General features: G+C 32.6%; 4 protein-coding genes and 1 long non-coding RNA gene across 7 annotated transcripts in view; 3 read left to right on the plus strand and 2 right to left on the minus strand.

Annotated features, from left to right (window-relative positions):
* Positions 1-27,508, minus strand: part of LOC145973431 (protein expanded) — a 530,479-nt gene that overhangs the window by 390,072 nt on the left and 112,899 nt on the right. For all 3 annotated transcript variants that reach the window (XM_083102792.1, XM_083102793.1, XM_083102791.1), the window contains one exon: positions 9,029-9,073. The gene's annotated coding sequence lies outside the window, so the exon portion shown is untranslated. The remainder of the gene's footprint in view (positions 1-9,028; positions 9,074-27,508) is intronic.
* Positions 12,044-13,887, minus strand: LOC145973018 (uncharacterized). The gene is made up of 5 exons (XM_083102136.1): positions 13,589-13,887; positions 13,288-13,479; positions 12,772-13,152; positions 12,462-12,560; positions 12,044-12,355 (listed from the first exon to the last, which is right to left on the minus strand). The coding sequence occupies exons 1-4, from the start codon at positions 13,718-13,720 to the stop codon at positions 12,549-12,551; spliced, it is 717 nt and encodes a 238-aa protein (XP_082958262.1). The 5' UTR covers positions 13,721-13,887; the 3' UTR covers positions 12,044-12,355; positions 12,462-12,548.
* Positions 15,003-18,215, plus strand: LOC145973812 (uncharacterized). The gene is made up of 6 exons (XM_083103392.1): positions 15,003-15,122; positions 15,575-15,943; positions 16,034-16,752; positions 16,783-17,021; positions 17,388-17,905; positions 18,192-18,215. The coding sequence occupies exons 1-6, from the start codon at positions 15,033-15,035 to the stop codon at positions 18,213-18,215; spliced, it is 1,959 nt and encodes a 652-aa protein (XP_082959518.1). The 5' UTR covers positions 15,003-15,032.
* On the plus strand, positions 18,952-23,556 carry LOC145973475 (uncharacterized). The gene is made up of 4 exons (XR_014439483.1): positions 18,952-19,009; positions 19,110-19,235; positions 19,566-19,705; positions 23,384-23,556. It is a non-coding gene; the product is annotated as an uncharacterized LOC145973475 (long non-coding RNA).
* LOC145973814 (uncharacterized) lies at positions 24,526-27,155 on the plus strand. The gene is made up of 5 exons (XM_083103394.1): positions 24,526-24,533; positions 24,658-25,139; positions 25,348-26,548; positions 26,669-26,889; positions 27,040-27,155. Exons 1-5 carry the CDS (start codon positions 24,526-24,528, stop codon positions 27,153-27,155), a joined length of 2,028 nt encoding a protein of 675 aa, XP_082959520.1.

Genomic DNA, 27,508 nt, shown 5'->3' on the forward strand with positions numbered 1-27,508 from the left:
ATTGTATGGTTTTGAGGGGAACATAAGATGATGTCATTGGTTTGACCTTGGATGGCATCGTTAAGGTGAGGTCAAGGACAACTTTAATTTCTTAAATGGAACCACCTATTTTTTATTGCATATTCTTATAGCTTATGTCGAGAGCTTTCCAAAACACTATAATAAAGTATTTTTTCATCAAGTACTTTTCGAGTTATAAGGCTTGAAATAATTTCTTAATTTTACATAAACCATAAAATATCTAGTAAAATATTCATTTTTCGATTATCTTACCTTAATACTTTATGTACAAAATAATGAGAGGAATCGATTGGTGTAAAGAAAACACATAATTGTTTTGAAAAAAAAAATGTAATTGTTAATTGCAAATTACATTTTTTTTTTCGAAACAATTTTGTGTTTTCTTTACACCAATTGATTCCTCTCATTATTTTGTACATAAAAATATTAAGGTAAGATAATCGAAAAATGAATATTTTACTAGATATTTTATGGTTTATGTAAAATTAAGAAATTATTTCAAGCCTTATAACTCGAAAGTATTTGATGAAAAAATACTTTATTATAGTGTTTTGGAAAGCTCTCGACATAAGCTATAAGAATATGCAATAAAAAATAGGTGGTTCCATTTAAGAAATTAAAGGTGTCCTTGACCTCACCTTAACGATGCCATCCAAGGTCAAACCAATGACACTATCTTATGTTCCCCTCAAGACCATACAATTTTCGTCGAAAACGTTTTTCTCTAAAATGCTTAGTTTTTGAAAGAAAAGGGGTGTACGGGTGGTCTAGGACACCCTGTATAAACAAATACTTGTACCAGTATGGGCTTACGGGTTACAGCTCTGGGGCTGTACAAAGAAAACGAATATTAAAACTATTCAAATTTTTCAAAATAAAATGCTGCGTAATATTGTTAACGCACCATGGTACATACGAAATGAAAATATCCATAAAGATCTTAAATAGATACTGTCATGGAGATAATAAAGACTGTAGCGATAAAGCATGATGAGAGGCTACATAACCATGTTAATATCTCCGTGCTGCAAATGCTAGACAATAGCAATGAAGTACGGAGACTTAAAAGAACAAAACCTTCGGATTTAGTGCAATAATCGTTTTTTAACGCGTGACAGAAGCGGATAGATTATAGAGTTACTCAGTAGAGTAACTCTGAAACACAGTGTTTATTTGTAAATGTAAACTTGCACCCCCGTTGCACCGTTTCGTTTCCCGGCCGAACAGCAGCCGGAAGCTGCCGCCCGGAAAACACTCGCCGGGCAGGAGCAGGGATGCGCCGTACTGCGATTTAAACCGATTGTTTAAACATCTGATAACGGCCGCGCCGACGACAGCCGAGGGTCCCCAAAGCGCTTCGGGTGAAACCCCCGCGCCCAGCTTTGCCGAGCGGATTGCGTTCTGTACCGTTATTCCGCCCCTCAGTAGGGGCATCCCGTTTTTACGCCGGCGCGGGACTAATTACTCGGGGTATAAAAAAAACCCTCGGCATTCATCACTGACACCATTTTTTAATTCCGCTTGCGATAGCAAGCAGCAATCCGAAATCTACCGATCCTAGAACAACCTAAAAGCCGCGAATAGAAGGAGATCACTCCGCCTTAGCTGAGCCTTCTCAGTTTCGGGCCTACGGCTTAATCCGATCTAAGATAACTATCCGCCGAAAGAGCAAGTATTGGAACGAACTCCGATACTGTCGAGAGATCTCGATCGCGGCAATATCATCCACCCGCCTAAACGCCGGTTGCATATTTTCTCGAGGTAGAGAAGAGAGCTATCTCGGATGAGCTGATTTCGTCGACACGGCGTCATCCCGCGACATTCTATCCCTCGCGAAGCATTCTAGTTAAAATCATTTCGACTAATCGAAGTACACAGACGCGGCAGCTAACACCGAACCACTAGCCATAACACGCGGCAAAAACACCGAGACGCAACGTATACGTCACGCGGTCATTGACCGCACGCGAACCGTAAACATCGCCGAACATCTATCTGACGCGTTTTTATAACGTTAAAGCGCTTTAAACGCATTCCTATTCGCGCGACGCTTTCTCTCGCTTTCTGCGAATTGCACATACGAATCTGTAGCACCTCCGCCATACAACGCGACTCCGTGTCGCGACCGACACCCGCATTTGTACACTCCGTAGCGCATTCATATACGCCTACACCCCGCGTTTATTCAAGTAATAACGCGCATCTTTGTACATGCGCATACATCACACGTCTATTCACGCGATCACACACACATTTGTACACACACATACGTCGCACGTTTATCGCGCGCGCGCGCGCGCGCACACACACACACACACAATATTAACAATCACAATAAAACTCGTTTTAATTTTTGACTATATTTTGAATATATCCGAATAATTAAGCTTACCCTAATTGAATCCTGATCCCGGCTGCGATTATCCGTCGGCGAGCTCCCGGAAGTCGACCGTGACAAACTACTAGGTAAGCTTCCTTTACTTAGTTGTAGTATACTGAATGTCTTATGGGCATTAACAGAAAAAAAATATATATGGATCGGATTCGTAAAAAAATAACCTTTCATTTGATGAGATAAAGAAATTTCAAAATTGGAAAAAAAATGTTTAGTGGTAGGGGATTTTGAAAAACTAAAAAAATAAAAATTTTTTTGTCATTGTTGTAAAGTACTGTTGAAACTATTTAACTTTAATTTGAAACCTAAGTCGTCTAGAGACGATTCCGAGTCTTGACATCGAATTCGCGAAACCCACGATCGACCATTAGATGCTGTGCTGTCGTAGCGGTGAGATCCCGACGATGGGCGATGGCGTCGTACGGCAAACCGGGCTCGTGCGACGACCGGTCCGTGAACCGGCCGCCTAATAGTGTCACATTGTTTTGAGCCTTTCGACTCACGAGACTCCTAGAGATATCACTGCCACCTTCGACTAGAGAGAATACGGCTTTAGAGGCGTTCAGGCATAATCCCATGGTAGCTTCGCCACCGGCCGCTCGACCGAGTGCGTGAACCAAATGCTCGAATCTGCGGTTCCCCTCGTACTGAGGGGAGGATTACTATCGCAATGACTAGTCATCAGTAGGATAAAACTAACCTGTCTTACGACGGTTTAAATTTTTTTTCATTGTTGTAAAGTATTCTTGAAACTATTTGACTAAAATATTTTTCTATCTCTTATAGTTTCGAAGATATTCGTCTCGAAAGAAAAAAAACTGATTTTTTTCAAAGGGGTGTTTTACTTCTTAGACACGTGTATAGGCACGTATAAGAAAATACGTGTCCTTTATTTTTGTCTAGAAAACAACATATTAAAAGTTCATCAAAATCGGAGAGGAACACTTCCGTGCATCTCCTTGTTAGTAAGAAATACAATTTCTGTGTTATTCTTTTCTGCGTTACTCTTATATCTTGTGTCATTGAAGTTATATAAACTGTATTCTACACACAAAGGTCTTGCGTTCTGATTCTTAGCCTCTGTAATTACACGCCTGCGAAATTTTAGGTTTGATTAGTTACAAAAAGCAGAGTAAGTGAATCTGATAGATTTTTTGACGTCGAAAACGACTCTGACCGCAAAATTTCTCTAGCGCGTCAAGTTTTTGAGTAATTTGTGATTAAATATTTCAAAAAATGGCTATTTCGACCAATTTCATGAATTTATTATAAGAGAACCTAATTTTTTGAAATATTTCTGTCAATGACATCGTATAGTCTTCACCTTTTAAATCCACCTTCGATTGTCGCCGCACGATTTTTTTCGCTGAGATACATTTATTGTGACGTGATGTTTTCTGGATCGTCCGTTACAGAGGCGAAAAGCCTGACCGTGGTAATCTTTTTCGGGGCCTACGTTCTTCCTATAGCGGAAGAATAGCGGTCCTGTGTTTGCGCTACGCGCATTTGCAAATTTTTGCGTGATTTCGATATAGCGGCGAGAATCAGTACCTCAAACTGTATGGAAAATCTTATCCCATCGTCTGAAGGAAGATTGGAACGAATCAGCGCGGGAGATTAGAGGACAGAGAGTGGAGGTTCGGCTAGAAGTCGCGGGAGCGCGTCAGGCTATCATTTCAATATTATAATTATCTCGCTACTGCCGAACAAAATATCGGCCATTAATTCTATTAATTATTCCCGGCAGCCAAGAGGGTTCCCAACGAGAGGCCGAACTTGTAAAGTCGATGAGGGGACGGCCACTCTGCACAAAAGGACACATGAAATCCAGACATGGAGCATCGCTATATCAACTCTGATCCGGACTCTGAAACATGGGTCAGGATTACGTGAGCGATCGGCAGGATGTTAGCAGACGGATGTCTTGGGCCCGAAAGGGATCCTGGTAGAGCGAGAGCGAACGTTGCCATAAAGTTCGCTTATGAACGGCTAGAAGCCCTGCGGCCAGGAAAGCCTAATTACGGCTGTGCCAGCTGATAACAACGAGAAGCGCGACACGGCCCTGCGCCAATCAGGATCTGCCATGCAAGGATCAGGATAATTCGCTATTGATGTGTCTCCCGTGGGCCTTCCGTTCTTCATTGTCCGGCGAGCTTTCAATAAGAGAGGACGTAGACCCCGAGCCTCCACACCCGCTATCGCTACCGTAAGATTGTCCGAGACTCTTAGGTGAGACGACTGAGTATTGTGAGGCCACCGATTTCGCGCCGCGCTGGGATGGATCGTAATTAACACTCGTAATAATCGCACCGTTCTAATTGGTTTTGGTTTCGTTCGCGTAGTGCATTCGATACATTCTTTAGTATTTCGCGTTTGCGGACGATCGATCTATCCGTGCCTAGGACATTTTACCGCGACTTCTCCGGGAATCGCCGCCATCAATCACTCTATAAATCTTGTAATCTATCGTGTTCTTTGTGTTCTCGTGCGATAAGTTGCGTGTCAATATCGATTCATTCACGCTTCTAAACATTTCGTACAAGACCTGACGAGTTATTGCGTCTTTATCATCGCGTATACCGGGTGAATGAGTATCGATATTATCCGTGAGTTATTGCGTCTTTATCATCGCGTATACTGGGTGAATGAGTATTGATATTATCGTCTATATTTGCGACAATCTTTAGCCTACTCGAGGGCGTAGATATTTTATAGAAAATTAGACCGTAAACGCCGCGACTTTATTAATTCAATGGTGTCTTATTGTTGTTTAGTTTTTCTCATTCGGGCCGATACGTCGTCCGTTTGTAAGTTGATCCACCTCGCTCGCACTCGTCACCGCACACGTAAATACCGCCATAAGCCCTACCTCATAACTTCACCCGACTGCGAGCCTATTAATTGATTTTGCTGCGTTAATTGCGTCGATCACGCTCTTGTATTATTATTTTTATCTTTTTATTTATTTTAATATACTATTTTATTATATTGCAAATATTGTCTGGCTATTTTCAATGTGTTCTGAATCTCCTCTCTTCTGTTCTAACTGAATCCACCCTCTCTCCGTTACGCTGTTGAGCTACCGTGTTAAATAACATCTTAAATTCCATCGTATTCGTTTCTCCGTCTCCACTTTTCGTTTGGTACCAATATTTTTCGTGTAATTTTGTGTGGTACGGTCTCCCGTACCTTCTTCTTCTTCTTAGTCGGTAGCTTGATCTCAAGCATCGTGATTTTATGGGATTCTTCCTGCTATGTTTTTTCCATTTATCTCGGTCTTCTGCCATTTTTATGAATTAAAGGAAGAGCCAGTAAGGTTGATAATCAAGTCCGTGTATCTTGTTGGCGACCGCCCTCGCGCCCTTTTGCCAGCCACCATGCCCTCCAGAGTAAGTCTTTCCAGGCCATTTCTTCTTACTACATGGCTAAAGAATTTTGCAATTCTTTCGATTATTGTTACATGGTCTTTTCTCAACCTCGATCTGTTCTAGGATGGACTGATTGATTCTTCTTTCCGTCCAGGAGATCCTCAGCATTCTGCGCCAGCACTGCATATTAAAGGTATTGTTTTTTTATTTGATTGATTTAATATCCAACATTCCGATCCATAGAGGAAAACTGAGAAGGCCAAAGTTTTTATCAATTTTATTCTTGTGTTGAGAGAGATCTTTTCCATATTTTTTTGAGATTTGTTAGAGCTTGCTTAGCTATTGCGGCTCTTCTTCTGATCTCTTCACTGCATCCGCCCTGATTGGTGACAAGAAAACTGAGATATATATACGAATTGATTGTTTTTATGTTGTATAGGTTTTTTACATTTGGCCTGTTATTGTTTTGACGATCTACTATCATTATCTTGGTTTTACTTTTGTTAATTTAAAGACCGACTTCGTTGCTGATCTTTTCAATTAGTTTGATGAGATTGATCAATTCCTCCTCTGATGGAGTTATTAATGTGATGTCATCGGCATAACAGAGGTTGTTGATTTTGATGCCGTTGATGGTTATTCCTCCAGTCCAATTTTCTAAGGCCTTTCCGATAATCCATTCACCATAGATGTTGAAAAGTATAGGGCTAAATAAGCATCCCTGTCTTACACCCTTGCCTACTTTGAATGGGTCAGTGAGTCCGTTCTCTACTTTGACGTAGCCGATGTTATTGTCGTATAGAGCCTTGATTAAGGTTATCAGGTGACAAGATACGCCCATTTCATCCAGGATATGCCACAGATTCTGCCAGCGGATGCAGTCGAATGCCTTCTTATAGTCTATAAAACAGAGAAATATTGATATATTGAATTCTCTAGACTTTTCCATGATTTGCCTTAAGTTCAGGATCTGTTCCCTGGTTCCACGTCCTAGTACAAAGCCTGTCCGCTTCGGTGGTAGTTGTGGTAGCAAATAGGGCTTTAGACGCTCCAATATTATTTGTAGCATTACTTTGCTTGCATGGGAGATTAAAGCTATCGTCCGATTTTCACAAATGTCCTTTGGTCCCTTTTTGAAATGGGATATAGACTGATTTCGTTCAATCTTCAGGCCATGTTCCCTGATTCCATATTAGCTGACATATTCTGTGCAGGGTATCAATTCCCGTGTCCCCAATTGCTGTCAACATTTCCGACACAATTTTATCTGCCCCTGGTGATTTGTGAGCCTTTAGTTTTTTGATTGGGGCAGTTACTTCTTCTCTTAGAATTGGTGGTTCTCGTTCTAATTGTATCTGGTTGCCTAGATCATCGTTGGCCTTCATTAATGTTTCACAGTAGGTCTTCCACCGATTTTTTATTTGTGTTTTTTCTGTTAATAGTGTGTCGTCTTCTGCTCTGATAGCTGTATGTTTTGGGGTGAAACTGCGTGTTATTTGTTTGATCTTTGTGAACATATCCCTTGTATCATTTTTGTGCGAATACTGTTCTATTTCATCACATATGTCATTCAGATATTTATTCTTATCATTTTTACATCGTTGCGTTATGTCTTTACTGAGCTCTGTGTAACTCCAGCCCCTGGCGCCCAATTATTTAGAGATTTTTCGCGAGTATTTTGGAGTGGAGACGCGAGATCGCGGATCGCGCTGAAGGTGTGTCGTGAAGCCCCGTACGGTCCGAAAAAAACACGATCACAATATATATAAGTTATAAAACTGATTATGCATAGTGATCCAATAGGCCATTCTAAGTCAACCGTGTTACCTCTCTCTCTTACCACGAATCAAAATTTGGGTAAAAACATAAATTTTTGTACACCGCCTGTCATTTTTTGAAATTAAAAATGGCGGATTATGATTTTTGTCCTCCCACATCCCTATCTTTACTGGAGGTTTGCCACGGCGCTATTTAAGGTCCATCCGCCACTGTTATTGGCACAGTGGGGATATTGTTTTTCACTAAAGGGATCTTGAGGGATGTGGTCACTCTATGGCGTTGTGCTCGTCGGTGCCGTTTCTTACGGAAAGCCAGTCGGAAGCCAACATGCAGTGCATACGAATACCTCCACCGGCACTTATTTGGTCAGCGAGCGATCTTTCAGGGATCCTCCGTGGCATTGCATCCATCGAGCGAAATGCCACCATTGCTTTGGAGTCGCATGTCACTCTGTTAAAAGGCGGCATTAGGTATGAAGTCCGGATAGCACAGTGGTCTAGAGCAATTGCTCGGAAAGCGAAAGACTCGGATTCGATTTCTGATCCAGCCACTTGCACGTCACATATTTTTCTAGTCCACGAATATTGTTTTCTAGCAATTATTCGTTGGGTTGATAAATGTATGAATGCTTTCTTCACAGGATATGCGTCGATGCCGTTATCACGAATGAATTCTGTCGTTCGTTGACCAAATGGGCGTATACACATGTCTGACCTCCTCCCACATACATCCTATCTTTACTGGCGGACAGTATCACAATAAAAAGGTATAACATTTAGAAAAGTTTATCAAAATATGTAACAATTGTGTTAGATATATTTCTACAGGATTTTTTTGGACAACCGAACCTGACAGATGTAAGCGTTTTTAAATTTCAAGATGATGGCTCTGCCATATTGATGCCTATGTACATTTTTTTTAACGTAAATTTTCTGATAATTTTATACTTGTATATCTTAGCGAAAAAAAATCCTACAACGGCAATCGAAAATGGATTTGAAAGGTAAAGATTAGTACTATATGATGCCATTGTCAAAAATATTTCAAAAAATTAAATTTCCTCGTAATAAATTCATGAAATTGATCAAAATAGCCATTTTCGGACTATTTAATTACAAATTATTTAAAAACCTGACGTGCTAGGGAAATTCTACCGTCAGATTCGTTTTCATCATCAAAAAATCTATCAAACTCACCTACTCTGCTTTTTGTAACTGACTCTCGCAGGCCTGTATTATTATTGATTTTATGATGAACCTCTTATCTACATACATATTATTTTAATAATAAATCAATTTCTTTTTTATTTTTGAGAGTCAAAATTTTATTGTTTTGCTTTAAAAATTATATTGAGCGAAACACATATACATATATCATATTTATTTTATATTAAACATATTGTAAAAAGAATATAAAAAAGTGATTTATCAATTTATATTGAAATACATAAAAAAAGAGTCTTTACCTAAATTCTCTTCTGAATCCTTCGTCTACAATCTCACGGATCTAGCTGCAACATACACATAAAAATCAATTATAAATCGTTAAAATTGTAATAATGTTTTATAAGTTTGCATTATATTAATTTCGCATATTTTAAAAAATCAACGTCTTTTCAATAATAAGTATATTCAATATTATTTGTAAGTCTCTATTACGAAAAGATTGATTTATACAAATACAGGAAAATGAATAAAAATGGTAATGTGAAAAAAAGAAAAAGTAACATCTAGATAATTATCATGTATCATTCCATCATCGTTTGCGTTGTGAAGACGTCACGTTTAAACTTCTAATGACATCCTTTAAATAAACGTAGCAAATGAACAATTATGTGCTAAAAAAATGTGATTTTGATGATAATGTAGAAATCATCAATCATTTTTTTATATAGAAAATTTTCTATAGAAAATATTAAATGTTATCATTTCAAAATATATATTTCTTCATAATCATTATTTCTTCATTATATTATACATATAAAAGGTGTTCTACATATTTATATCGTAAAAATGCCTAGAATACATCTCTGTCATTTTTTAAAACACAAAATAATGTCGAGGGGAAATAAATAATTTCGAGGAAAAATTGATGACTTGATCATTTGGAAAGACAAGAATGAAAAGAAAGATTTTAAAAAATATTTAAAATAAAATGTTAAAATATTGATTTTTAAGGTATGCACATGTCATTTCAGATAATTCCCAGATAGCAAAGTCTGTAGAAAGCAGATCATGCCAAGTGTCTGCTATCAATTAATGTTATCAAAAAGGCTACAAATTTGGTACTAAAGCTGTTATTACTGATTAAGTTGACAAATTGATGTCAAAATTCGAGCAGAGCGTGCTCACAGAATCTGACGCAGATTGTCGGCAGAAACCAAGCAGGAACTGTGTGCGCGTAATTTGACTGCAGATTGACGGCAGAAGTGGAACAGGATTTTGCTAAACAGGATGCGTGATCTGGCAAATTAGCAACAATCTGTATTTGATTCGATAGTTTCTTCGCTTACCGCTATGTGATGTATTTTCTCGCAATCCTGTCAGAAATATATATATATATATATATATATATATATATATATATATATATAAAGTCGGGATTATTAATAAAAGATCAAAAATATAGTAACTATTTCTATCACTTTAATTTCTGATATCTGATACAAGCAGAGATGAGATTTAGAATATTAAACTGATTGGAATCAATAGAATAAATGGAAAATTATTCATTTACTGCCTATTTGAAAGATAAAGGAAGAATTTAATTCTAAATAAATTATATCTCAAGTTTTATAAGTTAAATTTAATTACTTTCACCATTTACTTTATTATTAATTTAATTAAATTGAATTAGTTCTTCACTATGTGAAATATAACTACGATATAACATATATTACATATTATATGTTATATTAGAAGAAAATTGTAATTAATCGATAACTCGCCGATAATAGTCTTATTTATTTAATAGTCTTATTTCTGTAATAATCAATTTTATTGCATTTATATTACATATTTATATGAATGATCAGAAGCTACAGATTCTTTTCGGGATCTGCTACCAGTCTGCCATCAGATTACGCGCGCGCAGATCCTGCTCTGTTTCTGCCGACAATTTGACGTCAAGTCATATTAGCAGATCCTGCTCGGTTTTTGCTGACAATCTGCTGTCAGATTCTGTGAGTAGGTTTTGCTAGCAAATCGTGAGCCTATTGCGGACATAACGGATGCTAATCTGCTAGCAGCTTTTGTGAAAATTTGTTGCCAATCTGCTGGTAAATTGCGCACATTTTGCTTACCGGATTGTTATTATTTAAAATGTAAATGTATTATATACTTTTGATCCAATCCTATCATAATTGTCGAATTCAATGATGTATAATCAATGACATATATAACTAGACCAAGCATTCATATAGTTTGTAGGTGAGAGGAGGGAAGCTGGATATTGACAGTTTAAGACAGAGAGAGATTGTTGAATGGCCCTCTATGCTTTCTCTTTCCATTCTATAGACTGTTAAGCTGTCAAAAGCAATATGGCGTGTTATGACGTAAACTGGACGTGAATGTGAGCACATAAGTAAAAAAAAAATATATATATACATATATATATATATATATAAATGTATATACATATATATATTTTTAGAGAAAAATATATTGCAAAGAATTAATATAAGCGAAAAAAGAAAAAAATGGCTGTTTGTTGTATTTGTGGTATCGATAATGCACTCAAATTAAGTGGAAATATCTTTCATAAGTAAGAATATAACCTAAATATATGAACCCGGGAAAAAATGATAAGGTCTGTTTTGATCAAATTAGATTCGAGTTTCTCAGATATGATTAGATTTGGATTTTGTCTATATCTGATTAGAATCAATTGGATCTAGTTAGATATATACACTGTAGATCTGATAACTCGGATCTAATTTGATTTCAGTGGATTTAATTTTTTTATTCATTTAATTTTATTTGGATTTTATATTAATATTATTTTTTTAAATAAATTTTTTAATATACTTGTAACAAAAATAATTTTATTTTTATTTGTATCAATATATTAGAATACACAAAAATAGTTTATAAACTAAAAACAATTGTACAATAAAGTCGTTGCAGTTCACTTAAAAATTAGAATACATAAAAATAGTTTATAAACTAAAAACTAAATCAAGTACAAAAAAATAAAGTCATTGCAAATGACTTCACAAAAGAATTAAACAGAAATGGTTTATAAATTAAAAACTAAAAACAAGTATAAAAAAATAAAGTCGTTGCAGTGTTCACTTAAGAATTAAACAGAAATGGTTTATAAACTAAAAACTAAAAATAACTACAATAAAGTCATTGTTCGTTAGTTTACTTAAGAAAAATTAAAAAAAAAACAAAAAATAAAATAAAAAATAATATAACATATTAATGTAATTTTATTTTGTAACACATTGATATTACTAGTTATATATAACCCTTATTTATCCAACTTATTAATATCACTTTGAATATCACTTTTTTTATTAAGTAATGTTTGATATAAGCATTTTAAAATCTTTAAAAATCAACACAAATCTTTTCTTAAGTTGTTAAAAAAATATATGACTCATTGTCAGAGTAATCAATATAAATTTCTCTCCTTATAATTCATCTTTTTTTTTAATGATTTTATTTCTGATTTCGTTGTTCAAGTAATTGATTCTTCATTTCACCAATTTTTTGCGTCATGGTACGTTTGATTCTAGATTCCGATGGAATTGACCAATTTTTTGATTTTCCATATTCCACAGAAAATTCTAGAAAAGAAAATTAAATAAGACCATGTTATATATTACAGTAAATGAGAAATAATAACTACATCATATATTGATAATGGCTTTTTTATTATTTTTTATAAGTTACCTTGTATAGCCATCTTCGCTGTAAAATCTAAGCTGTCGAATTGCTTGTTTATTTTTTCCTTCCCTTGAGTCCGAGGAGATTGACCCGTCAAAGTACAGTCTAAAAGTTTTTCAATTTTAAAAACTCCCTCGATTAGGCGACGAATTAAATGCGTCACTTGACTTGCAACACTTAAAGCACTATCAAAAATTCTTTTGCGACAATAAACATTGTATTTAAGATGTATCATCTGAAAACATTTCCGTTCTTTACAATTAGAAAATAAACTCAAAACTATTTGAAAAAAGCTCAAAATTAATATTACAATTACCTCATCATTAGGATAATGTTTTCCATATAATTGCTCACATTTTTGTATTAAAATTCTAAATTTTTCTTCTTTCAATTTCTTTAATTTTTTCTTGTGCTTTTCGTTATGATAAGAATCCTTCAAGTTGTCAGATTCATCGTTTGAACTGATGAAGTCACTATTACTATCAATGTTTCTTGATTTCATTGTATCTTGAAAGAGTCTCTTCTGTTTGTCCGCTTTTGATATAAGAGATATAAGCTTTGATTGAGAAGATGATCGACTCATCAATTGAACTTTCCCATCATATAAATTTGTCGATCTATTGTAATTTTCTTTACCCAAATTTCGATTTATATCTTTAAGATATATAATATCTTGACGCCGATAACGTACATTGTCCTTAAATAAATGCTTTTATTTAAAAAATGTCATATTTTGTATTAATTATATTTATATATATTAATTATAATTTATTATATATATAATTTATTGTATAAATATATTAATTATAATATAATTTTATATTGTAAATACCTTTTTCTTGGTAGGAGATGGTGAACTGCTTTGTTCATCACTCGAGTCGGAAATAGAAATGTCATAATTAATACTTTTACTTTTTGCCATTAACTTGTCACTTTTATCAATTAACTTAGAAATTTTATTTTGTGAGATAGTACTTTCTGTTGATTTGTTTTTATTCTTTATACTTTTACTTTTATTTTTATTCTATAAATAAATGAAACATGAAGAATTATATGTAAAATAATCTTTCCATTTTTTTTATTCTTTTTGTGATAAAGTTATTTTTACATCTACACGGTTAAAAAGTACTTACATTGTAATTTATTTTACATTTTTTTGATGAATGAGGATATCTTTCGTCTGGCGAATAGCTTCGTTTTTCTTTTCTCTGTCTTTTCTCCTTTATCTCATCATCTTCTGGAGTTTTATTTGCTTTGTCGATCATTTGTAATTCTCTCAATTTCTTTTTCAAATCAGTCTGACTTTCTGAAAATTTTTATATGACTCATAAAACAAGAAGTATCTGTATTTAGGTTATGTACACGTACACAGATTACAGTAATGGCTTAACACACTAATTTATGCACATATCGAAACACATATGCATTTTTCATATACATACATGAAAAATGTATATGTTCGAAATACATATATATTTCGATATGTATATAAATTCATATGTTAAGGCATTTCTGTGATCTATAGTGCACTTCTGTCTGAAGCACGAATGCTAATATCTATAGATTTAAATAAATAATAAGAGAAATCGATGACACATATGTTATTCAACATTAAAAATGATAATACATGTGTGCACATATAAAAATTATATTTTTGCTTACCTGACTTCATTTTTACGACTCCCTCATGTGATCTACCATTCCAATCAAAGTGCACTACACTATGTTCTTCAATTTTTCCATCACCATAAACATATTCATCTTCTACAATGCAATAAGAATTATCGTCGATGCACTCAATGAGATACATTGATCACAGTTTACTTTATTAGACTTGAAAATAAATTTTATAAAGCTTAACATTAACACGTGCTCACGCAGCAAACACTGCCGGGTTTTTTCTGTGTATATGCGGCGCGACGAACAAACAAACGTAAATCGAACGTAAATCGACGTCACATCCATGTGCCACACAGACATGTAACGTCATTGGCCATCATTTGTACGCATTGATGCTATTGGCTGCTAAAGACCGAGAAATGGCATCATCGAGTGAAGTACTTTAGTCTTTATCCTTGTTATTTATCAAATATTAAACAAAGACAAATAATGCTTACAAGCGCTGTGAGCGCCAAAATGCACACAGCCAATAAATATGGCCAAATATTGCCAAACTTTTTGTTTGACAATAATAAAGATTATATTTTATAAACTTAAATTATAAAATTTCAATTTGTTATACTTTTTGGTAAGTATATAAATTGAAACATTTTTACAATTTAAGGTTCACTATTTATATTTTTATTTATGGAAATCACATAGATTGAATAACCTCTCCAAAAATACTTTGTACTCGTGTAATTATAATTTTATTTACTTTACTTATATTATTTCTAATGTCATAATTAATATTGTAATCGTTAAAGAAATCCTAAAAAGTATAATAATGTAAAGAATAATTAATAAATTAATGAAGATAGTAAAACTAATTAAGCAACTATAATATATATACTAAAAAATCATGCACTTTTTTAATTATAGAGATCTAATAGCAGATACAAAAAAATTGAATTAAATATGTCATCAGAAGAAGACGAACAATACAATCATCACTCATCTATCATAAAAAACAGATATAAACTTTGGAAAAATGATTTAAATGTGCCAGTAAGTAAATTTTACTCATATAAAGTTTAAAGATTGATTTGATATTTCATGACAACTATATATTATTAAATATATATTTATAATTTTTCTAATTTTAGTCAGCCAGATTTAAAGTTTTAAATACATAATATTCATATCAATCTCTTACTGTAGTGAATTTCTTTTCAACAATTTGATATCTGTATGTGTTTAAAAATTATAATATTTTTTAATTTATTCAATACAACATAATTATTTAAAAATGAGATATATTAAAATTGGAATTGTTTTTAGAGATTGGAATTTAAGATGGAAACTTTTGGATATAATTTCACTTTGCAAGATCTATTGAATGTATAATATAAATATAAAAAAATATTGAAGCTATACATTTTCGCATGTCTGAAAGTATACAAAAAGCCCTGAATTCATAGTTTTTTAAATGATTTTATGTTAGTTTTTTCTTTATTTAGATTCCGAAAAAAACATTACAACGATGGTCAAGAAATGTAAAAACTCCCGGAGGATTAAGTTCTAGCTGTAATCTATTACGAGAGGAATCAGACAATAATAATTGTGAGAACAGTTCTTGCAATGACAATGAATTTAATGATTCTATGACTAATAATGATAACAGTGATGGTCCTTTTGTTTGTGATTTAAATGATGAAGAGAGTAACTCTACTCCTGAAAGTGAAAATGAAACATATGAAGGAAGTGATTCCAGTGTTTATCACGAAAGGAATATTTACGAAGAAAATTTTGAAGTTGAAGATGAATTTGTAACGTCAGCAGTCAATCAACTCAGCAATGATTTGTTGTATGACAACAGTGAAATAACTGTAATTAAAAGCGTTTTAACACTTATGAATTTATACCTGCAACACAAACTTACGAAAGCAGCTTTGAATGCCATATTAAAAATGTTGCAGTTATTTCTTCCCAAGCCTAATAAGTTGCCAACAACACAATTTCGCTTATTTCAATATATTGAAAATGCAGCTCCCTCTTGTAATATTATTAAACATTATTACTGTAAGGAATGTTTATTTTACAATGGTACTAATAGTATAATGGAAGTTTGCAAATCATGCACGAGCGCTAACGGTACTTCTCATTTTTATGAATTAGATATTCAGGATCAAATAAAGCACATGTTTGAAAACAGGGATCTTGGAAACAAGCTATGTATTGCTGCTCATAAAGATAATTTAATATCTGATATTACCGATGGATCAAAATATATCAGAGTTAACTCACGAAATGGAAGAAATGAGTACGATTTAACTTTAATCCTTAATACTGACGGTATATCTTTAATAAAAAGCTCGAAAAGCCATTGTTGGCCATTAATGTTTATGATTGCGGAACTACTAGAACATCTTCGAGAATCGTACATTATTGTTATCGATCTTTGGTATGATATTACTCGAAAACCATTGATGAATACATTTCTTCAGCCTCTTTGTAAAAAACTTTGCAAATATTTTCACAAAGGTATTAGTTGGATAAATCCAATGACAAATCAAGTTTGTACGTCAAAGATAGTTGCTCCTCTTATAATAGCAGATGCGCCAGCTCGTGTACAAATACAGAATATTATTAACTACAATGGCAAGTACGGCTGCAATATTTGTGAAATAAAAACTCGGCAAAGTAGAAAAATTTAAAGCAAAAGAAGAATTCGAGTATATGCTTTTCAAAATCAAGCAAGTAGACTACGAAGTAATGAAAGAATGCAAATACAAGGTGAAGAAGCCTTAAAAGACAAAAACAAACAAGTTAAAGGTGTTAAAGGCAAATCAATTGTTTCTTCATTACCTTTCCTTGACTTAGCAAAATGTGTTCTACCTGAATATATGCACTGTGCTCTTCTTGGAGTTGGAAAACAGTTCATAGACCTTTGGTTCAAGAAGAAAGGTAATTGGAATATGGAAAAATCTATCCTAGAAATCGATAATTTTTTAAAAAATATTCAGCCTCCACATTTCTTTAATAGAATGCCACGAAGCATAATTCTTTCTTCATTCTATAAGGCATCAGAATATCTTTATTTGATTTTGTATTATTCAATTCCAGCATTTGTTGATTATTTACCAGAAATTTATTTTCAACATTGGCTTCTCTTCGTAATATCTTTATTTAATTTATTACAAAAACCTATACATATTTATCCAGAATTAGAACAAACAGAAATTTTATTAAGACTATTCGTAAGAGACGTTGGAATATTATACTCTGATAGACAATATACTTATAATGTTCATCAATTATTACATTTTGTAGAATGTGTGAAACGGTGGGGTCCACTGTTTGCAACATCGGCTTTCCCATTTGAAAATTATAATGGTTTAATTGCAAATTGCGTACATGGATCGAAACATCTCGGTCAAGAAATTATTAATAACATCAAAATAGCTCAGGGCGTGCAAGCTTTAAAAAGTAAATACAATGAAGAATTTAATAATTCTCATCAGGCAAACAATACTAATCAGCTTCTTGGTAAAGCAAAAGCAATAAAGAATCTACATGATGTCGAAATTATGTTAATTGAAGCAGAAGGTCTATGTTTTGAAAATTTAAACTTCTACGCTCGAGCTAAAATTAATAATCAAGTCTATACTTCTCAGATATATAAAATTGTAAAAACCAATAGTTATACTGTTCAAATCGATACTAACAATAGCTCAATGTATGGATCCATTCGATTTTTTTTTAAACTTCTAGATGATTTGTGTTTTGTTCTTCAAGGCTTCATTATTGAACACGCAAAGATATTTGTTCATCATGAGACTAACACAAAAGTAAAGCATATAATACCTATCAAGGAAGAAAATCAATACACATTAATTAAATTAAAAAATATTAAATGTATATTTCATGTTATTCGAGTTGGAAATTATATTTGCAAAAATCCTAATATGTTGAAAAAAACGTGTAAATGAAGTGAAAAAATCAAAGTTATTTTTCATATAAATTAAATTTTTGTTGGAAATATATTTTCAGTCATTGCAAATGTAAAAAAGAATGTATTATCTTTTAAAGATGTTTTTGTAAACAAACATTTTGTAAGTATATTGGTTCTTTTAGGTTTTCATAAATAAATACAATTGATACTTTTCCAAATAAATTTGCCTACATTTTATTAATTTTGTGAATACATCCACACCCACATCTCCAACCTACTTTCTCCATACACACACAATATGAGAATTTACTATATAGTAAAATAGATAATTATATATATATATATATATATATATATAATATACATATATATTTTATTTCACAGGAAATTCAATCAGATCTAATTAAATCTGACTATTTCTGTTTAGTTATGGTCTAGCGTACTCCAGCAAAATGTAAAAAAACATTAAGTTTTTGGTAGATTTTAATTAGGTCTGACCATATCTGCTTGGACATGGCATGTATACTCCAGAGTAAAAATTAGAACATTTTGAGTTAGCCGGATCTAATTAGATCCGTTCATATGTATTCTGATCACCGCAACCGAAAATGCTATATATAATAAATAGATCTAAATCCGACCAAATCTAAAATAGATCTGACCAGATATTGCCTAGATCTGTTAGAACTTACTCAATCAATTTGGTTAAAAATTTAGATCTAACCACATATAATTTGGTCTAATTTGATCAAAACAGACCTTATCATTTTTTCCCGGGTAACTTAAAATATTCCCTTCCTAAAAAAGACATGTTATATCGATAGTCGAAAGTCTCGAAGTGATTATTGCCTCTTTTCCGTGATGTTGATTGGTTATCTCGATGCGCGTTGTCGAGTGGCAATCGATTCGCGCTGTTCAATTGATTGTATTATATATTTGACAGTTCTTGGTTAAGAATCTTGGTTAAGAAAAAGTTATAAGAAGACTCGTGAACGTACAGGTAAGTTGTGTAATTTATAAATGTTTCATTTAAATGAAGAAGAAGAGACGAATATATATAAATGTTGCATGTAATTAATATATATATGCTTTATTTAAAGTTGAAGAAAAAACGAATGAAATAGAAGAAGAGAAGAAAAAAGAATTTTATTTAAAGTTAAAGCAGAAAAATAGACGAGAGAGAGAGAGAGGAGGAAGAAAGGAAAAGAAATATAATATAATATCAGGTAATAATAAAGTGTGTTGAATTTTATTATTAATATACTATTGTATTAAGAAATCATGTTTAAAGGTTCGACTCATTAAATTATATATAATATTATAAAAGATTTTAGAAAGACTAGCATTTTAAAATTAACATTTTCTTTGCAGTCATGCTTAAAAAATTTACGTTTTAAAATGTTTCATTTAAATGAATAAGAGACGAATAGGCGAAATAGGCTATTTTGATATTTTTATTTATGCATAAAATAATGAAAGGATATATATACACGTAAATATATAATGCATGTAATTTATATATAAATAATGTATGTAATTAATATGCTTTATTTTAGTTTGAAGAAAAGACGAAAAAAATAGAAGAAGAGAAGAAAAAAGGATTTTATTTAAAGTTAAAGCAGAAAAATAGACGAGATAGAGAGAGGGGGAGGGGAGGAGGAGGAGGAAAAAGAAAGGAGAAGAAATATAATATCAGGTAATAATAAAGTGTTTAATTTTATTAATATATTATTATGTTTAGAAAACATATACTATTTAAAATATTTTGATTCAGTAAATTATATAATATAAAAGATTCTAATTTTAAAGGATAATTTAGAAAGCATTTTAAAGTTCTCATTTTCTTTGTAGCCATGTTTCAAAAACTTACATTTTAAAAAAGAATAGTGATTTAAAGTGTTAAAAAAATATACACTTATATAACATATTGTTAATTTCTGAAGAATTTGTTTAAAGTAATTGTTATAACTAATAACTTTTCAATGTTTTTTTTTGTAAAAAATTTGTTATGAAAAAATTCCTGTAATCCTTTTTCTCTTATCACTTTTGGATTTTCCGAAGGCGTTAAGCGTTATAGATTAAGCATGACTGCAAAGAAAATATGAATTATAAAATGTTATATTTTTAAATGTTATATTTTCTAAAATCTGAATTTTATATCATATTATTTAGTGAGTCAGAACTTCAGAATGTTTATTTTCTTTACTACGAATGTATTAAAAATTTATATTTTATGTTTTAGAATGTTAAAATATACAGGGTGTCAGGGAAATTTTGACCCACACGAAGTGAGGAGGTAGATTGGCTCAAATTAAGAAGGAAGGACTTGTACTGTTTCGTGATATTCGCAATAATTAACGAAAAATTAAATAAGGAATATCGGCCAATCTGCGTGAGTAGAAGCGCGCGGCGACGAGAGTCGTCCCACTGTAATCTTATACTAGGCGCGGCGAAGCGATGGGCGGATCGCTCTCCGAGACATGATGGTGGCGTGCGATATATCGCAATACCGCGCCGAAAAATGACCCGTCCTTTTAGTGGCGAGAAAATGATGCGCTATCATTTCCACACCACCTTGCGGTAGATAGCATGGTGCGCTTTTTTTATAGTGGTTTCCCCCATAGGCCTATTCCACTCTCAATTTAAATATTTGTGAAAATTGTTCAAAATGCCGTTACTGTACGCTGAATGTATCGTAAATGTAAAAAATTGATGATGACAGTACCTTCACAAAAATTGATCCGTGGTTGAAAATCCCTCGATAAAATGTGTTACACACATTGGTAATGATACGGACGTAATCCATTACACGTAAAGCGTGATGTACTGCGTATCGCGAAAAACCAAATTCGTGTGTCACATGACGCACGCTAGTTCCAGGATTTTCATAAAATGCTTCCAGAATTCTTTTTTCATCTCGTACACGAAGACGCACTGCTGGACCGGTTATCCCGATATTATGCACGACACCCAGTTTCACATAATTATTGCACAACACGTAAAAACGTCCACTTGGTTTTCGCCCGGAAAATCATTCCACGTAAATTGCGGCCGCGCGATAAGTATTTTCTCCCGCTAGCCCGTATGCCACAATCATATCCGTATATTCCTGCAGAGTACACTTCATTTTCACTGTTAATTTACTACGCGAACACATGATTTTTACTAAAACTGTCTGAGCTCTCGCAGGCTGTTGCCAGAGTGCATACGCCAGCAGCACGCAACTACAGCTGAGCGGACATGCGAGTATAAGCGTACGTGTGAGCTCGGCGCCTGCGCATTATGATTACACTCACATGTCCGCTCAGCTGTAGTTGCATGCTGCTGGCGTATGCACTCTGGCAACAGCCTGCGAGAGCTGAGACAGTTTTAGTAAAAATCATGTGTTCGCGTAGTAAATTAACAGTGAAAATGAAGTGTACTCTGCAGGAATATACGGATATGATTGTGGCATACGGGCTAGCGGGAGAAAATACTTATCGCGCGGCCGCAATTTACGTGGAATGATTTTCCGGGCGAAAACCAAGTGGACGTTTTTACGTGTTGTGCAATAATTATGTGAAACTGGGTGTCGTGCATAATATCGGGATAACCGGTCCAGCAGTGCGTCTTCGTGTACGAGATGAAAAAAGAATTCTGGAAGCATTTTATGAAAATCCTGGAACTAGCGTGCGTCATGTGACACACGAATTTGGTTTTTCGCGATACGCAGTACATCACGCTTTACGTGTAATGGATTACGTCCGTATCATTACCAATGTGTGTAACACATTTTATCGAGGGATTTTCAACCACGGATCAATTTTTGTGAAGGTACTGTCATCATCAATTTTTTACATTTACGATACATTCAGCGTACAGTAACGGCATTTTGAACAATTTTCACAAATATTTAAATTGAGAGTGGAATAGGCCTATGGGGGAAACCACTATAAAAAAAGCGCACCATGCTATCTACCGCAAGGTGGTGTGGAAATGATAGCGCATCATTTTCTCGCCACTAAAAGGACGGATCATTTTTCGGCGCGGTATTGCGATATATCGCACGCCACTATCATGTCTCGGAGAGTGATCCGCCCACCGCTTCGCCGCGCGCCTAGTATAAGATTACAGTGGGACGACTCTCGTCGCCGCGCGCTTCTACTCACGCAGATTGGCCGATATTCTTTATTTAATTTTTCGTTAATTATTGCGAATATCACAAAACAGTAGCAGTCCTTCCTTCTTAATTTGAGCCAATCTACCTCCTTACTTTGTAAGGGCGAAAATTTCACTGACACCCTGTATACAGGGTGATTCATTTTAATCTTAACAGGCAAATATCTCGAAAAATATGGGAGATACAAAAAAATGTTTCAAACGAAAGTTGTAGGATTTTGAGGGGGACATCTGATGATGGCCTTGACTTTGACTTAAAGGTCGAATTTAGCGGTCATTTGAAGATCAACATAAAAATTTTTAATAGAAACTCCTATTTCTCATTACATGTTCTTGTAGCTTATCTCGAGAGCTTTCCAAAATACTATAATAAAACTGTTTTTGGTTAAGTACTTTCCGAGTTATAAGACTTGAAAGATACAGCATTTTTTTGACATAAAATACAAAATATCTTGTGAAATATTCAGTTTTCTGTAATTTTACCTTAATATTTTTATGGAATAATGAGACCAATCAATTGGTGTAAAGAAAATACATAATTGATTTTAAAAAAAAGTATGTAATTAGTAATATATTTTATTTTAAATCAATTACGTATTTTTTTACACCAATTGATTGGTTTCATTATTCTGTGCATAAAAGTATTAAGGTAAAGCGGGGAGCACACACTTTTGCATAAGCGCATAAGCGTATGCATAAGAAATTTGATTGGTCAATGAAATTCAATCAATCGAATTTCTTATGCATACGCTTATGCGTCTATGTAAAAGTGTGTGCTCCCCGCTTAAGATTACAAAAAACTGAATATATCACAAAATATTTTATATTTTATGTCAAAATGCTGTATTTTTCAAGCCTTATAACTCGGAAAATACTTAACCAAAAACAGTTTTATTATAGTGTTTTGGAAAGATCTCAAGATAAACTACAAGAATATGTAATGAGAAATAGGGGTTTTCATTAAAAATGTTTAATTTAACCTTCGAATGACCTTCAAATTTGACCTCTAGGTCAAAGGCAAGATCACCATCAGATGTCTCCCTCAAAATCCAACAACTTTTGTTTGAAACATTTTTTGTATCTCTCATATTTTTCGACATATTTGCTTGTTAAGATTAAAATGAATTACCCTGTATATATATATATATAAAATATAAAAAGTTTATAAAATGTAACTATTTTTTTTATTTGATATTAATATTTGTTTTATTTTCAGGTACACACTACAAATTTGTGGAAAAAAGTAAAATTTGAGAAAAAAATAAAGAAGAAATAAAGAATATAATAAGTAATAATGATGATATGATGATGATGATGATGATATGATTATAGTGATGATAATGATGATATGATGATGACAATGATGATATGATTATAGTGATGATAATTATGATAATTATGATGACAATGATAATAATGATAATGATAATGATGATGATGATGATGATTATTTCGTAGATTTGTATTTAAAATTCAATAAATCAAATTTTAACAATTTATTTGAATTATATTTAAAATTTAAAGATTGAATTGAATTTTAATAATTTGTTTTAGATTTAATAATTTACACATAATTTTGTTTCAATTCATATAGTATATCAATATTTCTTTTCTTATATATACTAGCATTTAAAATTTTAAAGATTAAATTTTAATAGTTTATGCGTTTAAATTTTATTACAATTAATATACATGTACGTTTTAATTAATACGTAATATACTTATATTCAACAATTTATTTGGATTTTAATATTTAGAATCTATATTTTATAGTACATTCATATTTCTTTGTTTTCTTATATATATTAGCATTTAAAATTTAAAAAATTAAATTTTAATAGTTTATGTGCGTTTAAATTTTATTACAATTAATACATATTTACGTTTTAATTAGTACATAACATAATACACCTATATTCAACAATTTATTTGGATTTTAATAGATAATATAAATTTATATTTTAATTGTGTACATTTTAACATAATATATCTTATTTTTTCTTTTTACATAATTTGTATTAAAAGATTTAAAAGATTAAATTGAATTTTAATAATTTATTTTAGTTTTAATAATTAACACATAATTTTGTTTTAATTCATATAGTATATCCATATTTCTTTCTTTTTGTATATATACTAGCATTAAAAATTTTAAAGAATAAATTTTAATAGTTTGTGTAAATTTTATTACAATTAATACACATCTACGTTTAAATATTAGTAATACAATCTCAGTTAATGATGTAACTGAATATTATATTGGTCCCATGGATGTATATTGTGTTCATTGTAATGCAAAACATTTTGCAGCTGAAAAAATTTCCAATAAAGGAAATTCATTTCATGGTTGTTGTAATCATGGTACAGTATATCTTCAACCATTATCTGAACATCCTCAATTTCTTCATTTTTTATTCGCTGGAACTCATGTAAAATCTAATAATTTTTTTCAATATATTCATAGTTATAATCAATTCAATATATTCGTAGTTACAATAGTTCATTTTCGTTTGCATCATTTAATGCTAATTTAGTTAATTTTCAAAATAGGCGATCAGGTCCGTATTGTTTCAAAATACAAGGACAAATTTATTATCAAATAAATACAGCATTATATGCTGCTCAAAGTGAAAATCCGACTTATGGTCAGCTTTTTATTATAGATCCTAATGAAGCAATAAATTATCGTCTTATTAAAAATTCAGATTTAGATCTTGAAATTCCACAAAATCTTGAACATATAATGCGGGAATTGAATATATTTGCTCAATCTTATCAAATGATGGGTGAAGAATTAGAAAATCAACGACGACTAGAAATAGAATCTGGAGAATTATTACCAGAATTACAATTATTATTTACATTAAAACCAGGTATGGATCGACGTCGATATGCTCAAAGAACTAATGAAGTTGCTGCTGTTTTTCGTACAACTGCTGCTGGAGAAATTCCAGAATCATATGTAACAATACGTAATAAAAATATTAACTTAAACTTTACAAAATATTAGTACCATGGATCCAAATGTTGAACCATAGATATATCCATTATTTTATCCATATGGAACTCAAGGGTGGCATTGTAATTTAACAAAATTAAATAGTAATAACCGAATAACTAGAGGCCAGTATATTAAATATCGCATGGCTATTCGTGATGAATTTAACGTCTTTGTATTAGGTCGTCGTTTATTTCAACAGTGGCTTGTAGGCAATTATGTAAAAATTGAAAAGGATAGAATGAATTATTGTAAAGATCATCAAAAACAACTACGTACTGAAACATATCAAGGTTTAAGAGATTATATGCAAACTATGGCAAATAACTTAAATGGACGTATTGGAAAGATGATTATACTTCCATCCACATTTATTGGATCACCGCGTAATATGTTACAAAATTATCAAGATGCAATGGCAATTGTTAGTAAATTTGGTAAACCAGATCTTTTCATTACAATGACTTGCAATCCAAAATGGCGCGAAATTGAAGAAAATCTTTTACCTGGACAACAAGCTTCTGATAGACCTGACATTTGTGCACGTGTTTTTAATCTTAAAAAAGATTATTTAATTAATTTGATTGTTAAGCAAACATTTTTTGGAGAAGTAGTAGCCTTTGTATATGTTATTGAATTTCAAAAACGCGGTTTGCCACATGTCCACATGTTAGTTACTTTAAATTACAATTTTAAAATAACAACACAGATTGTTGACAAGTATATCTCTGCTGAAATTCCTGATCCTTGTGAAAATCAAGCTTTACATGACATAGTTATGAGGCATATGATTCATGGACCTTGTAGTGATTGGTGTTTGGTAGATGGAAAATGTTCGAAACATTATCCTAAACCATATCATGAAGAGACCATAATGGATGAATATGCTTATCCTTATTATCGTCGACGAGATAATGGGAAAAGTTTTGAATGTCCTGGTGGATATATAGTTGATAATCGTTATGTCGTTCCATATTGTCCTATTTTATCAATTATATTTAATTGTCATATTAATGTCGAAGTTGTTTCAAGTATTAAATCGGTTAAATATCTGTATAAATATATTTACAAAGGACATGATGCTGCTGCTATAACAATCGAACCAATAACAGAAAATATAATTATAGATTATGATGAAATACGCAATATTATAGAAGCTCGTTATGTTGGGCCTGTAGAAGCGAGCTGGCGTATTCTTGAGAAAAAATTACAAGATAAAAGCCATACTATCGTACGTTTACCCGTCCACCTTCCTAATCAACAAAATGTTATAATTGAAACTGAAGCAAATGAAGAAGCTATAACTTCTGCTTTAGATCAAGTTACTATGTTAATAGATTATTTTGCATTAAATTCTCGTGATGAAGAAGCAAAACAATATTTGTATATAGAAATTCCACGTTATTATACATTTAAAAAAGAAAAAATTAATGGTAAAAATATATCGCGTTGGAGTAAACGTAAGAGTCATTATAATTGCATAGGACGAATGTATTCCGTTAGTCCAACACAAACTGAATTGTATCATTTACGACTATTATTACTCACAGTAAAGGGAGCTACGAGTTTTGATAAGTTAAAAACTGTAAATGGAGAAGTTTGTCAAACATTTCAAGCGGCATGTCTAGCTTTAGGTTTAATTGAAGATGATGATGAATGGAGACGAGCTATGAATGAAGCTGTTGGATGGATGATGCCAAGACAACTTCGTAGATTATTTGTACGTATATTATTACATTGTCAACCATTGCATCCTGAAGAGCTTTGGGAAAATTTTAAAGTAACAATGTCGGAAGATTATGTACGACATTTTGGAATATTATAAGGACAAAAGAAAGCATATGCGCAAATCAATGTTATGTTATGAACTGAAGGCAAAAGTTTTGCTGATTTTCCACAAATGGAACAATTGCAAGACAATGATGAAGAGAATGATTATGTAACACTTGAAGAAACTATGGATATTGGTGTCAGACAATTGAACAATTAAATGACAAGCAGAAAGAAATAATAGATCTTATATTAAATAGATTAGACAATAATAATTACAGTAATTGTTTTTATATTAACGGTCCAGGTGGTTCAGGTAAAACGTTTACATATACAACTATCTATCACTTAGCCAAAATTCGTAATAAGCATGTATGTACAATGGCTTTTACGGGTATTGCAGCCAGAGAAAGATAGGGATGAATGTGGGAGGAGGTCGGACGTGTCTTTACGCCCATTTGATCAACGAGCGACAGAATCCATCCGTGGCAACGGCACCGACGAGCACAACGCCGTAGAGTGACCACATCCCCCAAGATCCCTCTGGTATATAATAAAATCCCCATTGTACCA

Source organism: Camponotus vicinus, unplaced genomic scaffold, assembly GCF_025532165.1.
Source record: "Camponotus vicinus isolate PSW18456_S1 unplaced genomic scaffold, iyCamVici1.0 SCAF_6, whole genome shotgun sequence".
Lineage (NCBI taxonomy): Eukaryota > Metazoa > Arthropoda > Insecta > Hymenoptera > Formicidae > Camponotus > Camponotus vicinus.

What these genes read in the sequence shown, in the direction of transcription:
- LOC145973812 (XM_083103392.1), top strand. Translation starts at nt 15,033, where the DNA reads ATGTCATCAGAAGAAGACGAACAATACAATCATCACTCATCTATCATA. An exon ending in AAAATGATTTAAATGTGCCA is followed by an intron (nt 15,123 to 15,574) that starts GTAAGTAAATTT and finishes TTCTTTATTTAG; the next exon opens with ATTCCGAAAAAAACATTACA. An exon ending in ATTTGTGAAATAAAAACTCG is followed by an intron (nt 16,753 to 16,782) that starts GCAAAGTAGAAA and finishes AAGCAAAAGAAG; the next exon opens with AATTCGAGTATATGCTTTTC.
- LOC145973018 (XM_083102136.1), bottom strand. Translation starts at nt 13,720, where the DNA reads ATGATCGACAAAGCAAATAAAACTCCAGAAGATGATGAGATAAAGGAG. An exon ending in AATGTAAAATAAATTACAAT is followed by an intron (nt 13,480 to 13,588) that starts GTAAGTACTTTT and finishes ATTTATTTATAG; the next exon opens with AATAAAAATAAAAGTAAAAG. An exon ending in CATCTCCTACCAAGAAAAAG is followed by an intron (nt 13,153 to 13,287) that starts GTATTTACAATA and finishes CATTTATTTAAG; the next exon opens with GACAATGTACGTTATCGGCG.
- LOC145973814 (XM_083103394.1), top strand. An exon ending in AGAATCATATGTAACAATAC is followed by an intron (nt 25,140 to 25,347) that starts GTAATAAAAATA and finishes TCTTTGTATTAG; the next exon opens with GTCGTCGTTTATTTCAACAG. An exon ending in GAAGAAGCAAAACAATATTT is followed by an intron (nt 26,549 to 26,668) that starts GTATATAGAAAT and finishes GTATTCCGTTAG; the next exon opens with TCCAACACAAACTGAATTGT.